The sequence below is a fragment of the Plecotus auritus genome, assembly GCF_963455305.1.
Source record: "Plecotus auritus genome assembly, chromosome: 5".
In the NCBI taxonomy this organism is placed as follows: Eukaryota; Metazoa; Chordata; class Mammalia; order Chiroptera; family Vespertilionidae; genus Plecotus; species Plecotus auritus.
This window is the reverse complement of record NC_137776.1, coordinates 79,460,100-79,476,167: the sequence shown is the minus strand read 5'-3', so window position 1 is coordinate 79,476,167 and position 16,068 is coordinate 79,460,100. Positions and strand designations below refer to the sequence as shown.

The following is a 16,068-nucleotide window of genomic DNA, read 5'->3' as shown; positions in this document are numbered from 1 at the left end:
GAAAATTGCTTGCCTACTTACTCTTGTACTCACTCCGTCATTTTATTCAGAATTGTGAGGACTACTTTGGGCATGGCACTGAAATAGCTCTCTTCATCTCTCTTCCCTGCATTAGCCAAGGCCATGTTGTGTCTTGATGCATTTCTCTGTCTGCCTCTGTAGAAGATAAACTTTCCAAGGTCAATGTCTTGCTCACTACGATGTGTTTCTATTGTCTGAAATTGTGTGTGGCTCATAGTTAGAACTCAAGAATTACTTATTGAAAGAAAGGACAAATGAACTCATGGTTAAGTGATTCACTTTTTTTGGGACAGGCCTGTTTCTTTTTCTAGGGAGTCCTGACTTTTACATCCTTCCTGCCTTCAATCTGTCATACATCTATTTATGTTAACAACAATGTCCTTGTATGAATTGTTTTCCCTGTGTATTCAGTATTTGAGTTATCAGCATTCCCCTTTTCAGAGGTTTGGGGGCCACTAGAGTTCTTTTCAGTGACTGGATGATGGCAAGTTTTCCTAAGATTCAGAATCAGCACTGAGACATGTGGGGAATTTGGCTGCAGGACCTTGAAAGGGCATTAAAAAAAAAGCTGTCTGCTATAATTTTTAGTGGGAATTTCAACTTTTGTATTTATAGATCCTTTTATTTGGATTATATTTTGTTTCTCTCATTAACTTGTAATTATTTATTGAATGTACTGAAATCTGACCCTATGTCACCACAGTGCTCTGATTATAAAATGCTTGGCTATAAAATATTCTCAAATTGCATTTTTATTTCCAATGCAAAATGTCATTGGTTAGTTTTTACCAACAGAGGATTTATTGTGTGTTTTTCTTTGTTTTGTTTGCTTGTTTGTTTGTGGTTTTTTTTGCTTCAGTCTAGAAAACACTTCCTCAGACCCAGACTAACGTTTGATTATCCTCATAGTGACTTAGGCTGAGAGCTGAATTTGCTACCTCTATCCTCTGATTAGCTTTCATTGGTTTGCCATTCACTATTTTAATCTACCAGATTGTCATTTCATTAAGCAGATGTGCTTTAGAATCAGACAAATCTGACTTTGTGCCCTGCTCTCCCACTTATTTAATTATGTGATCTTAGAAGAATTACTAAGCTTTTATGCCGATTCACCCACTTCTAAAAGGGGAAATAATATTTTCCTGATAAGGTTGTTAGGAGGATTAAATGAAGTAATGCACCTAAATTTGTTAGTGACCAATCTGCCACAGAGTGAGCATGCAGACATTACTGTTTGTTAACTGGGAGGATATGTTATGATACCTTAGTAGCCCAAGTAAGTTAATGCCTTGTGGATTCTGTTCAGCTGAGCCCTTTGACATGAGCAAATGGCTCCTACACAATCATATTGGTAAGGAACTGGGAGGGTGATCTAATTTCATTCATGTCATGGCCCTCTACTGGAGGCATTTCCACAACCAATTTCAAAGTACTGCTCATTCAGAGGAGACAGGGCTTTGGCCTTTGAGAATACCCGAATTTCCCTCCTGAGCAGAAGGACAAAATGAGGTGTTGAAAGGCATCTGAATTGGGAGAGAGAGTGGAAAAGACCTGGTCTCTGACACAGACTTACTAGTAGCCATTAAAGAGAGTGTCCCAGATGGCCGGAAAGCCAAGTTGTTCAGAGGCTGCAGGACTATCACTGCAAGGCCTTCTAAAGGAGAAAGCCAGTAACCGGGAGCAGAGTGAACTCCTTTGATGTCTCATTCTGTCAGATCCTGGAGACACTTTCCCAGGTCGGTGGAGTTCAGGATGACCGGTTTGCATGACTGCTGGGTGATTTGTCACTAAACGTAGATAGTGCTTTTGAAAAAATAAAGATAAAAGGATGAGAAAAGACTATGAAAAGATCCTCATTTTAAAAAGGAATGTAGAAGTCCTTTACTGGCATGCTTCCTCCTCTGCCACTTGCTGGGCTGGTATTTTCTCTGAAGTGGTAAGCTATCTCTGAGCCACAGTGAGAAATGTCTTATATTTCTTTAGAGAATTTGTCATTTGCAAGTGAATGGAATTTGTATGTCTTTGCTTAATGAGCTACCAACAGGGTTTTTGTTACCTTATACAAAACTAAAGTCATTAAACTTTCCTTTTCATTTTTCTCTAGAATGACTTCTAAAGTTCCTCCGTTGCTAATTCTTATACGGTCATGGGAAATGACTTGAAAAGGCAATTCCTACCACATGGGCCATTCCTCTCAAACAAGCGAACAGATGACTGTGACTTGCTATACTTCTTCACATTGTTTCTTTTACTAGTATGCTCTTTGCCGAACTTTAGTTGCTGGAAGTTGCACAATGACATTCCTGAGTCCCTAATATTAGGACTATTGATAAAATCAATGAAATACTCATACATAAAATGTGAATTGTGTGTGTATATGTGTGCATGTGTTTCCTGTGGCAGTGAGTGGGCAAAAGGCACATGTAGAAGGACATAAGAAGAAAGGGAATCATTATTTATTGAATATTTATTATATGCCAGGTTCAACATTTGTGTTATTACCCCCATTTTACAGATGAGCAAACAGAACTGGGCCAAAGTCACATGACTAGTAACTAAGTGGCAAGGTCCCAGTTGGACTCTGAGGCATGCTGGTCACCTATACCATTCTACCGTGTTTTTGCCTCTTATTTGCTGTCCTAGGAGTCAGCTCACCCCCTCCTTAATAGCCAGAGAGCTCTTCCAGGGAATTTTGGTAAGAAGAGGGTTTGAAATGAGGACTTTGTAACCATCCACTGCAGTACACCCCTGCATCATTGTGTCTTGGCCTGGAATACAGAGCGACCTGTGCCCTAAGGCTCAGAGGCAGGAGGAACTAGCCTTGGCTTGAGTGGCCATAGAGAATATGAGTCAGGAGGCAACTCTGAGTGAGTTAGAAAGGGCTCAGGAGCTTCAACCCTGGAGAAGGACTACCTCTGGGGAGAACCAAACTTCTCCCAGTCTCTCACGCCCAGCAATTAGGAAGGTATTGTCTGTATTCACTGGCTAAGCAGGACCTAAATTCTGTACTCCAAACTCTTGCCCAGCCCACTCATTTACAAGCCTTGAAAACCATACGAAAGTGAAGTAGCAAAGCAGAGGGAGAAGAGTTGTGTTCCAACAAACTGCAAAGGTTTATGCAAATCTTTTTTCTTTAGTGGGCTTTTCACAAGACTGATGATTCTCAGCTTTCAAGTCTTTTATTTTTAATTTTTATTATTTTTCAATCCTCACCCAAGGGTATTTTTTTCCATTGATTTTCACAGTGGGAGGGAGAGAAGAAGGGGAGAGACAGAGAGAAACACTGATGTGAGAGAAACATTGATTGGTTGCTTCCTACATGTGTCCTAACCTGGGCCAGGGATCAAACCCTCAGCTAAGGTACCTGACCTAGACTGGGAATCGAACCCTTAACCCTTTGGTCTGCAGGCCAATGCTCTAACCACTGAGAAAAACTGGCCAGGACTTTCAAACCTTTTAGAATAATGACATCTATTATGAGGGGTTTGGTCACCATTAGGTTTTCTTAGAGATTGGTCTCCTGATTTCAACATCTGTTGCTTGATTTCAATTTTACTCTTTCCATTAGGCCTGAGTCTTGGTGACACGTGCTTATTTTATTACTATTTGTTTTCTTTTAAACAATCACAAACTGAAAGTTTTTTCCTGAAATCTGGTAAGGGATAACAGATATGAAAATGTTCTTAGGTTTCATTTATTGTTCCAGAAGTTAAGGACTCTGTTGGTATTTAAGTAAAGCCATAGAATTATATTAACACCCAACAAAAATGGCAGCAGCCATGGAGCTGGAGAGAGCAGGAGGCTTGAGTTGCCCCCAGAGATAGAGGAAGACAACCTTCTGCTGCCCTGACCTGCCTTGGCCTCCACTACAAAGTTTCAATTATAGAAGATAAATAAATCCCAACAAAAATGGTTGTGGCCACGGAGCAAGCAGGAGTCTTGGCTCCGCTCAAGGCTACAAAGTTTCAATTATAGAAGATAAATAAACCCCAGATACCAGGGCCTCCGCTTGGGTCACCAGGGGGTGTGGCCAGCCTGCAAACCACCACAGGCCCCTCGCCCAGGCTGCCACATGCCCCAAGGGAACCCCCACCCTGATCCGGGTCACCTTTCAGGACAAACCAGCTGGCCCCCACCCATGCACCAGGCCTCTAGCCTATCTGATAAAAGAGTAATATGCAGATTGACCATCACTCCAACACACAAGATGGCTGCCCCCATGTGGTCAAAGATGGCTGCCTCCATGTGGACACAAGATGGCCACCACAAGATGGCCAGCAGGGGAGGGCAGTTGGGAGGGACCAGACCTACAAGGAAGGTAGGCAGGCAAGCGGTTGGGAGCCAGCAGTCCTGGATTGTGAGAGGGATGTTCAACTGCCCGTTTAGGCCCAATCCTACCTGGTCCCTCCCAACTTCCCTACTGGGATTGGGCCTAAACAGGCAGTCGGACATCCCTTGAGGGGTCCCAAATTGGAGAGGGTGCAGGCTGGGCTGAGGGACACCACCACCCCACCCCGTGCACGAATTTCATGCACCGGGCCTCTAGTAGAATTATATTAACACTGTGGGTTTGAGGAATGCTGTAGTAACCTGCAAAAGGAAATTTTGTCTGAAATAATTCTTCAGGTATGAGTGTAGTGTTGTTACGGTTGTTTTGTTTTCTGCCAGTTGTATACAGAGTCCATTGTGTTTTCATTCCTTATTTGAGTGTATGTTCACATATGTATGTTTTTCTCTTAGTGTGTATCTTAACCCCGTGGTTGGCAAACTGCAGCTCGCGAGCCACATGTGGCTCTTTGGCCCCTTGAGTGTGGCTCTTCCACAAAATACCACGGCCTGGGCGAGTCTATTTTGAAGAAGTGGCATTAGAAGAAGTTTAAGTTTAAAAAATTTGGCTCTCAAAAGAAATTTCAATCGTGCTGTTGATATTTGGCTCTGTTGACTAATGAGTTTGCCGACCACTGTGTTATAAGCCACAGGGTTATATTGCTAAGTCAGTTTAAATAACACATGTCAGCACATGTAAAAAAAGTACCCATCAATTAAATAAAGGAGAACTTCATTAACTCATTTTTTAATATGTGCATCTTTCTCCCAGTGGGGTCAAACAGGTAGAAATACTTTCCTTTACCAAGAAAGTTAAAAAGTTGGAGGTCATTTCAGTTCATTAAAATTAATATGTTCCCCAACTTCACACATTCAAACAGTATCCTATTAATTAAAAGAAGAAAGGCCAAATTTCACACAGTTATCTAGAATTTTGTGAAATGAGGCCCCATTACAAGTGCAGCTGCTATGAATGAAGCTCATTTGGTTTCCAACTCCTCCTTCTAATTCTTTGCTCTTATAGCTTCAAGGCTGAGAAAATTATAGCGTTTATCCATATTTCCTTCCTTAACCTCACCTGGTTAGGATGATTTTTCTCTAGGACATAAAAGGGATTTAGTGTTCCACGCCAGTGGACTTCCTTACCCATAGGCAATGATTTGGCCCTAGAAAGAGAGATTATTATGCACACTGGTGTCATGACTTAAGTTTTCTTTAGAATTTTATCTTTTCCTTACTTCTTCTTCTTCTTTTAAATAAATCAAACCAAACAGGTATTCCTGGAGGACTTCTGAGTGGAAAGAATGCCAAGTCTCTCTCCTCCTCGAGCAGCAGGACCCCCACTGGCCTGTGACGGGACCCGTGTGTGGAGGTGGGATCCAGACCCGGGCGGTGTACTGTGCCCAGAGCACACCAGCGTCCACCACACAGAGGGCCAAGGAAGGTAGGCAGCCAGTTCCAGGGACAGATGGTGCCACTGCCTGAAGGGAAATCAACTCAGCCCTCTCTCTTCAGATTCTTCTGGATATGGTGGACCCTCAGCATTCACACATTTAATATTTGTTTTGTTGACTATTTGCAAATCATTCCTAAATTCTGCCACTTGCAGTAATTTGGAATAGTTAAAAACAACAGTGGTAACAAAAACACCAGCCTCAAAGGATCATTGTGAAAGTGAAATGAGAAAATATATCTAACATCAGTAGCACAAATGAATACTACATTCTGAGAGGCTGGAGTGAGTCAGTTAGTAATGAATTAGTAATAGTTTTGGTTTTTTTCTCAAGAGTCTTGTGTGTGTGTGTGTATGTGTGTGTGTGAATTTGTGAATGTGGGAATTTCTGCAGATGTATTACTTTTAAATGTTAAGGTCAATGTCAATTTATTGCCAGATTGACAATTTGAAATGTTATGAAAAGAAGCAGGAGAAGAAACAATTTCTTCCATGGTAGGCTTTCTCCTGGGCAGGTGCAACCTTAGCACTAGTCCATTTGTTTCAGAGTTTGAGAAAGTGATAAGATATAGAGACTGAAAAACTGGTCCACACTTATTTAGTTAACTGACTGAAAAGCCAAGAGTAGACAAGATGCTTCTACTCTAGAAGAAGGTGTGACATATTCCAACCACAGCAGTGCCCTCTGCTGAAGTGGTCAAGGTGGGATGTTTTCTTGGGTGTGCACATACGTTCTCTCCTATGGAATTTTGTTAGGGAGGTAAGAGCTGAGCTTTCTTGCTATGGAAATGCATCCTTTTTATCCTGTAAAGCTTTTCCTACCAGGTGTCTTCTTTTGACATGGCCTTTTATTGTTCCAGGGGCTTCTGTGACCATAGCCTTTGGGTGATGCACATTATAACTCACAGAGGGATAATCTTTACAGACTCCTTAGCATTTGTTTCAACAATCGAAGTTACTTCCATATTTACAGGGCTAGGGCTATTTTAAAAGTGATAGTTAAATTTTAATAAAGGTTTACAAAAGTGATAGTAAAATTTTCAAAGTGACAATTTACACACGTTCTGGTCCAGGACAAAACATGACTATGCTTACTCCTCTGAACTTGGAAGAACAGAAGATCGATAAAAAGTTCCAGCTTTTTCTTCCAGACCTTGGTGACCTTTCTATTTCACCTTCTTCTTCCCCGCTTTTACTATTGTCTCAAGTTCTAGGGTATTCAGGGTCAACACATAAATTAAGATTTATGACCTATCTATTTTTAGCTTCAACTTTTAATCTTCTTTTGACAGTTTCATCTTCCTAAAGTTTCTTTAGTGAAAATAGCTTTAATTATAGATAACCTATTTCTAAAATTTCTTCAATTTTAATCTTTCCAACGTTCTTAATAGAAACATCTTGGGTAGGAAGGTTGTAATTAGTAAGAGGTGGATGAATGGTGTTATAGAGCTGAACATGACATGCAAAATAGGCAGTTCAAGAGAGGAGGGGTATTAAATTATATATTGCAGCCTATTAAACCCTGCTACCATATGCTTCAAGCATGTAAGGAAGAGGAAAAAAATCTAAGGCCAAATTGCACTTTCAGATTAGTATGCTGGTTCACATGGAAACAAGAAAGTATGTAGAAATCCCTAAGCGTGGTAGCCCAGTTCTCAGAGGGGTAAAGGTTTGGAGGGGTCTTAGATGTGGGGACAAGATGTAAGCACATTGATGTATACCAAAACCATGTACTCGTGTGCAAAGTTGAATAGAGAGAGTCAAACTATTGCTGCATTGGAAAATACAACACAGTCACAATTGCATTAAAGGCATGGTATAGCTTACTACTTACCTTTGTAGACATTAACAAAGGTTTTTATTTTGCTCTTGTATGGAAGTGAACCAGAAAGATTGTTCAGCTATCACTTTCCTTTCTTATAAATTCTTTCCTGTCCTATTGTTATCATTTATAGATATGCCTTGACAAAGCTGGCAACATGAGAATTTCTTCCTTGGCTCAAGTTAAACACAAGAAAATAGTTGAATTGCCATTGTATGGGACCAGTGGAGTGTTTTTGCCCAATTAAAGTGACAGAATTTAAATATTTCTAACCTTTTCAGCTAATGCAGAAAGAAGGCCAAAATTGATGACAATTTTGCATTTCAGTTTTTGTGAACATCTTTTTTATGATTATTATTATGTTAGATTTTGGAGAAAGAATTTTAATAGCATCGATTTTCTCAGTCACAGCTGACTTTCCCTCAAGGTTGATTTCTCCTTAGACTCCAGGATTGTCTGTTCAGTTTCTGCAATGGGAATTGCTTGACTTTTTCCCCCCACAAAATCCTGCCATTCATTGTGAGTTAGCTGTACTGCTTTCTAAGAACCTGATCTTAGACAAATCCACAATCCTGGAGGTTGATGAGGGGGAGGTAAAAAACACAAGATTGATTTCTATGGGTCTCTCATGCAATAGAATTTCTAAATGCTAGAATGGGGATTGGGGAAGAATGCTAATTCTCTCCTTAAGGCTGCCAAGTCTCTTGCTGAGGCTGGACGCTGAGATTGAATTGTGTTCTGTGGCAACTTATTCATGCTGATGTCCCAGTCTCCATTTGACCTCAATTCATGGTCTGTGTAGGAATAGTATAAGAACAGCTATGGCATATTTACCTGGTTCTATTGTTCAGTGTTCATGTGATGTTTTAGCTGCAGTCAAAATAGTGCTGTAACAATCAATATGAGAAGTATTACCAGTGATAGCAGCCAGGCCAATAGAATTGGGGATACAGATATAGAGGGTTATTTATGATTTTGTTTACCACTTATTGTTGTAGGGAGAACTGTGTTTTTATTTTATAAGAGAAGCACTAATAAGAGTGATGTTTATCTGCAAATCTAAAAGCTTTTATTTGGTGAGACCACTTTCTTTTTGCCCTTTTCTCAAATGAAATTAAAGCTACTTAGCCTGCATTCAAGGATGATTTCTCAGAAGGTAAAATATTGAAACAAGGAACACACCTCTAAAACCTAATAAAGACTGGGACAGATTTAATCTATTTAGGACAATGTGGCCTAGGGCCTAGAATATCAACAAATATGGAGTGAAACAGCATAGAGATAGAATGCATTCATTAGGTAAAAAAAAAAAAAATGAAACCAAAAACTCTATAAAAACTAAATAAAAATTGGGAAAAGGTATTGGTGTGGTTGCAGTTAAGCAGAACACTACCTGTTTGTTTATTTGTTTGTTTTCAAATTTCAGATTTATTACTTGACATTAAATGAGCAAAGCTATTTTGAAAATGGAGCACACTTTAGCTTTGAATTGTTGAATACATTAGTTCACCCCTGTACTCCAGTAAGACTCAGTAGTTACTGAGAGTCCTAAGTCTTTTTTATGCTAGGCTCAGACTTGATATTAAGGGAGGAAATAATCAGATATGGGAATGGCCTGGAATTCTGAGTACTATGAGAAGACTTTATACTTTTTGTCTAACTATTGTGTGAAAGCTGAATGTGTTTTGGTTATGGGTTTTAATTCTGACTTGTATGGAACTTTGATAAACCTTGTAAGTGTTTTACAAGTCTTCTAGTTCATTAAATTGGTTTTAAATATACTGACGATGTCAGTTAATGGTGGATGACAATGACACATTCATACTTTTTAAATAATTTATGTACAGCTATGTTTTAGGGTATTATTATCAAGGTACACTTCATTAATTTATAGTCTCTTAATTGGAATGACAATTGAACAAACATTTAGGATATTGTGTCTTAATAATGTGTTCACCTATAACTAGGGGCCCAGTGCACAAATTCATGCACCTGGAAAAGAACTGTGGGTCACAAGGCTGCAGTAGACACAGGGGCAGGTCTCGGCCCATCCTCCGTGCCCTGCCCGACCCCTCCTGCCATGGCCCCTGGTCCCCTGTCTGTCAGTAGCCCCATTCCTGCTGCCATTGCTTCCATGTGCTGATGGTGTGGAGTGATTGGGGCTGGCTCCAGCAGCAGTGCAAGCAGGGCCAGCACCTTCAACAGGTGTGAGCTGAGGCTGCTGTCCTGATCACCCTTTAGGAGCAGGGGGAGGTGGAGAAGCCCTTGGGGTAATCAAGGCCAGCAGCTGCCGCTCGCACCCGCTGATGGTGCCGTGTGATTTGAACTGGTGTTGGGCATGGGCAGTGGGTGCGAGCAGGGCTGGTACCCGCAGCAGGTGCGAGCGCCAGGTGGGACTGTGGTGCAGGGGCAAAGAATTTTTAGTAACCACCAGAGGCTTGCCTCAATGACAGTGACTGGTGCCCCACTTTAGCCTGGCAACCCCGCTCACCTGCTTCAACATCTCGCCACAGCCAATGCCCGCCATGTTCCGCACATACCCACTGGTGGTCAGCACACGTCATCATAGCGACCGGTAGTTCGGTTGTTCCAGTTGCTCCACTGTTCAGTGTATTTGCATATTAACCTTTTATTATATAGGATAATAAAAGTGTAATATGCTAATTAGATCAGACGTCCTTCCAGACGTCCTTCCTGACGTCCTTCCTTCTGGATAAAGCTGCAGCGGGATGGGGTCGTGGCAGAAGTGGCAGAGGCCCCCAGCCACAGTGGCAGCAGGTGGGGGCCGGGGCCCAGGGCCTGGGGACAAGGCCCTTGCATAAATTTCATACATCAGGCCTCTAATTATATATATGTGTGCATACAGGGTGGGGTAAAAATAGGTTTACAGTTGTTCATATGGAAAATAATATAATCTATATATATAAAAAGCCAGCAACTGGAATGCCATAATGACCAGAATGACTGGTTGCTATGATGCCCACTTCAGCCAGGAACCTGCCCAATTGGGGGGTGGGCTGCCAGCCAACTTCCCGCAGCCCCTCTCCTCAGCCGGACCTGCCCCTAATCAGCCTCTCCCACCCTGATCGAGGGCAAGGCAGCCGCCAATCCCCCCACGGCCTTTCCCCCAGGCCGGCCCTACCCCTGATCAGCCCACCCCACCCTGATCAACCCGAAGCCCCTCCCTCTGGCTGGCCCCACCCCTATGGGCCCCCACCAACCCAATAGGGGGCAGGGCTGGCTCTCCAACCTCCTGCAGCCCCTCCTTCCACCAGCCCCACCCCAGATTGGCCCCCACACCCCAATCAGGGGCAGGACCACTCACCAACTGCCTGTGACCTCTCCCCCCACCCCAGTGGCCCCACCCCAATAGGCCTCCACCACCCCAATCAGCCCACAGCCCCACCCCCAGTCAGCTCCACTCCTGATCTACCCCCTCACTCTGATCAGAGACAGGGCCAGCCGGCCAACCACCCTTGGCCCCTCCCCCAGGCCGCTGGCCTCTGATTGACCCCCCTACCCCATTTAGGGGTGGGGCCAGCCCACTGCCCACAATGCCTCACTATGGCTGGCCCCACCTCTGATCAGCCCCCGCCACCCCGATTGGTCCATGACCCCTCTCCCCAACCAGCTCTGCCCCCAATGGGCCCCACCACACCAATAGAGGTGGGGCCCGCCAGCCAATTGCCCTCGGCCCCTCCCCCCAGCCAGCCCAGCCCTGATTGGGCCCTGATCAGGGCAGGCCACCTGGCCAACCTCCCGCCATCTCCTCCTCCCAACGGGCCCGGCTCCAATCCGCCCCCATTGGGGCCAGGCTGGCCGGATCCCACCGGTGCACGAATTCATGCACTAGGCCTCTAGTAGTAAATAATAATACAAGAATAAACTCTATGTTTTGCATACTCACAACTGTAGACCTACTTTTGCCCCACCCTGTGTGTGTGTGTATTTGTGTGTGTGTGTGTGTGTGTGTGTGTGTGTGTATATACCATGTTATAATGATGCCGAAAGGTAATCTTTATAAAGGAGTGATGCTTAATGACAGTTTACAGGATCAATAGGAAAGCATGTTTTAAGTGGGCAGGAGGGACATTTGGAAAAGAACTAAGGTGTTTATATTTAGGGGTGGCCAGAGCACTGGAGAAAGGAGAGCACAGGGCATAGGAAGTGACAATGGCTCCTGAAAACTAGGCCTTTGGGTTCCCCTGGAGTTAAGACTATTTTTGAGACTGTGGGTACCCACTGTAGGCTTTCAAAAGGAGAAGAAAACTCATATTCTTAGCTGTATCTAAGAATGTAGAAATGTCAGTATGCTAAGAAAATTCTCATGAGTGGTCATGTCCTATTTGCAAACTTACCTGATTATCTAAGAAGTTTTTAGATATGCACTAAAGTACTTTACATTATGAAAAGATGAACAGATTTCTTAAGGAGCAATTAAAGGAGATATTTCACCATCATTTGAGGGCCTGTAAATATCCTTTACTGGTCTTAAGAAATTGGTTTTAAAGACAATAAGCTCATTTGGGTGTGAGAATAAAGTGTCAGGAAAACAATGCACTTAGAACTTTTCTTAGTGTTAAACCTTACAGGAGGAATAAGACTGTTTAAAGGGGGTTGGAGCATTTTCTTTTGCTTTCTGCTAACAGAGAAGCAGAGATAATCTAATGAAATATTTTTTGCTAATTAACACCAGGGTATTTGATGGCAGTTCAGTTGAGATCATGGAACACAAGGCCACTGGCCTGTAAACTTTCTACCTTGGAAACGTACTCAATTATTGGGGGGGAAATATATATATATGTATATATTCTCATATATGTATGAGAAATATATATATATGTATGTATTCTCATATATATATGTATATATTCTCATATAGTTCAGACATTCTTTCCAAAAGTCCCAAAGTGGGAAAGCTGAGAAAAGTTTAAAGAAAGCACACTAAATACTTAGAAGCTATTAGGTCACTAGGAGTCTAAATTAAGATTGGTTTTTATTGGTTCTGTTTATTGCATTTGTATCTCAGTTTAGTGACTTTTTAATCAAGTGTAACAAACTGATTCTTAGTGTGCTATAGCAAGTGTTTATTGAATTACTGTGCTTAGCAAAATATTGAAGAGTTCCTACATTAAGCATTCATTAAATGATCAGGCTGTTCTTGACATTAAAATTTTCTTTATTTAGCTCAAGGTGTAATTCACATGATTAAAAAGAGAGCAGGAGAGAATGGCCCTGGAAAAAATTATAGAAGCAGGATGTTACAGGAGGAAATCTAGCATTGAGTCAAGGTTACTCCTAGGGAAAAAAAATGCTTATGGAAAAATGCTTTTTGATAGCATGTGAGTCCTGCTTAATATTATCTCCTAAAGAGGAAGAACATGTGTTCATATTTGTGCAACATACTTTATATTTCTTCAAAATTAACACACTGAATTGATAACTGAATTCTGTGCATTACTGAAACTAAAGTGTTTGTCATCAAGGAAGAGCAGAATTGTCAAGAGCAAGATGTGTTTGGATGTTTTCCAATGGTTTTACCAGGTAATATTAGAGCTTTCCTAATCCTGTTGCACCACGTCCATGCCCCTGTAACAACACATCACTTTTTGTCTGACTTCTAGCAATTGATATTCTTATCTTTGTAACCCATTAGGCAGTAAAGTCCTTGCAGACCATTCTTGGGGTCCTTCTTTTTTTGTGTTTTTAAGTACCAGTGCCCGACCCATAAATGGAAAAGTGCACATGATTATGGAAGTAAAATTGGGAAACTCCTCAAGTGAGAGAGTTTTTTATTGAATTCTTTTTGTTTTGGGGGTAGCATAGAGAAAGAAATTGAACATGAATATGGGTGGGTGAAGGTAAGGGCTATGGGTTTAGGGTAGAGAGAGGTAGCATTCTGTGGTCTTAGGTCTGCTGATGATCAGATCCTGAGATGGTGGGATTGAACTGCTGCCTCTCCATCCCTGTCCAACACTCTGAGCTCCAACACAGAACATTTTCTAGCACACTCTAGGCCAGTGGTTCTCAACCTTTCTAATGCCGCGACCCTTTAATACAGTTCCTCATGTTGTGGTGACCCCCAACCATAAAATTATTTACGTTGCTACTCCATAACTGTAATTTTGCTACTGTTATGAATTGTAATGTAAATATCTGTGTTTTCCGATGGTCTTGGGCGACCCTGCTAGCGGTTCTCAACCTGTGGGTCGCAACCCACAGGTTGAGAACCGCTGCTGTAGAGCCTAAGACCATCAGAAAACACAGATATTTACATTACGATTCATTAACAATAGCAAAATTAAAGTTATGAAGTAGCAACGTAAATAATTTTATGGTTGGGGGTCACCACAACATGAGGAACTGTATTAAAGGGTCGCAGCATTAGAAAGGTTGAGAACCACTGCTCTAGGCCTTTAGAGCCAGTCTCTGTCTGACTGCTGACCACAATCCTAAGATCTGCCATTTCCCTCCACCCTAGCAAACTTAATCTTTGACTCAGAACTCTTACCTGAATAACCCCTACCTAGTCACTGAACCTAGGAGACTACATAGGGTTTCTTCTCCTCATCCATCAAAGCACTTTATCTCACTGCACTATCATTGTTCGTTTGTGTGCCTTGTTAACCAGGCACGGTCCATGAGATCAGGGACCACATCTATGTTGTTCTCAGCAATCAGCACAATATCTAGCACATATACAATGCTTGTATTGAATTCAAGGCTTTGCCCCTTCTCATATTTCTTTCACCACCTTCTTTCTTATTGTTGATTCCCTGAAAGCATGCAGTTGCCAGTCCAATTTCAAACATGGATATAACACCACGTTGTGGTCCATGGGATCTGGCTTCTTGGGCAGCTGAGGAGTTGGATATTGCAGCCTTAAAGATAGCTACTTGATGAGTGGAACTTCACCAATGGGAAACATGATTTAGGAGGGGGCCAGGCTCTTCCCAGTGCATCTGTATGTTATGCCAGTATATTCTTGCAACCCTTCCAAGAACTCTGGTCTCCAAATACACAAATCTGCTATATGTATTTGTGGTTGAATGTGAAATGGTTAGTCAGCACAATAACAAACCACATAGCATTGAATCGTTGCTTTATTCTCACTGTTTTCTTCCTAACATTGCCTCCTGGCCTTGCAGCTCACAAATTAAGTCTTAACACCTTAATTCTCATTGTAGGCTCTGCTTTCTAGATGACCTCAGCTACAATAAAACTCAATGAACATATGTCAAAAGAAAGAATGAGAGACACTGTTTTTAAGGATTTATTATAATAGTGTATGTGAGTAGGACCTAGTATGAGCTTGAAGTAGGGTGGGAGCTGCAAACAACTCTTCTTGCCCCACTTTGCTTTCCTTCTCTTTTTTATTCTCAGCCTCACCTCACTTTTCCTCCTCTTCTATATTTTATCTTTCTCATCATGCGATTATTCTATTTCTTCTCCTTCGTTTTCCTTTTCCTCTTTTTTCCCATCTGGCATAAACCTTGGGAGCAAGAACAGTGTTAGTAACTGTGGTAGACTTCACTGCAGGTAGCACATTGCCTGGCACAGGCAGTATGAGCTCAACAGGCATTTCTTGAGCTAATGAATGTAATCCCCTACAATTAGTCTTACCGTTCAGTTTCAGGCTTTTCTTTTCACGTAGGGACAACTTTTCTCTTGATTTCCATTGCTCACATCCACCTGCACTTCATTAATGAACAGTTAAGTTCTCCTTTCCAGACCAGAAGATTACATTTGGAAAAGCATGCTGAGATGAGAGCATTTACAGTCTTTAGTTGGGTGTCTCACTAAACTTTATTTTGTCAGCTGGATTCGATTTTTCTGGAGCACCAAGCCAAGAGGTAATGAGGTTCTCCTTGGCAGAGTAATCTCCTAAATAAAGTTATTCCTTCCAAATCTATTTTTCCAGCCTTGTTGAATATGTGAGTACCCTGGCAAGCAGGATATAGAAGAAACATCTGCTTATTGTAAAAATCTTCTTGCATGAAAGTTTCACAAGTTTCATAAGTTTTCACTAACTTATTCTAGTATTTGGCATTTTTTCCATGCTCTAGTTCAAACTTCTCATCAGTTATGTTCTCCAGACAGAAGACTCAGTAAGATCTCTATGTGCTTGAAAGAGAAACTAAAAAAGCAATCCCATTTACCACTGCAACAAAAAAAATTAAGATACCTAGGAATAAATTTAACCAAGAAGATAAAGGACCTGTACTCAGAAAATTTCAGGACGCTGGAAAAAGAGATAGAAGAAGACATGAACAAATGGAAGAATATACCATGTTAATAGATTGGTAGAATCAACATAATTAAAATGTCCATACTACCCAAAGCAACCTATAAATTCAATGCAATCCCCATTAAAATACCAACGGCATACTTCAAAGAGCTAGAACACACTCTCCAAAAATCATCTGGAATAAAAATAGATCCCAAA

The 16,068-nt window shown here is 41.7% G+C and overlaps 1 protein-coding gene across 1 annotated transcript in view; it reads left to right on the top strand.

The window, feature by feature from the left end:
• Window positions 1-16,068, top strand: part of THSD7B (thrombospondin type 1 domain containing 7B) — an 885,792-nt gene that overhangs the window by 323,951 nt on the left and 545,773 nt on the right. Inside the window, exon 5 of the mRNA XM_080669078.1 lies at window positions 5,622-5,791. Coding sequence (XP_080525204.1) covers window positions 5,622-5,791 — 170 coding nt within the window. The remainder of the gene's footprint in view (window positions 1-5,621; window positions 5,792-16,068) is intronic.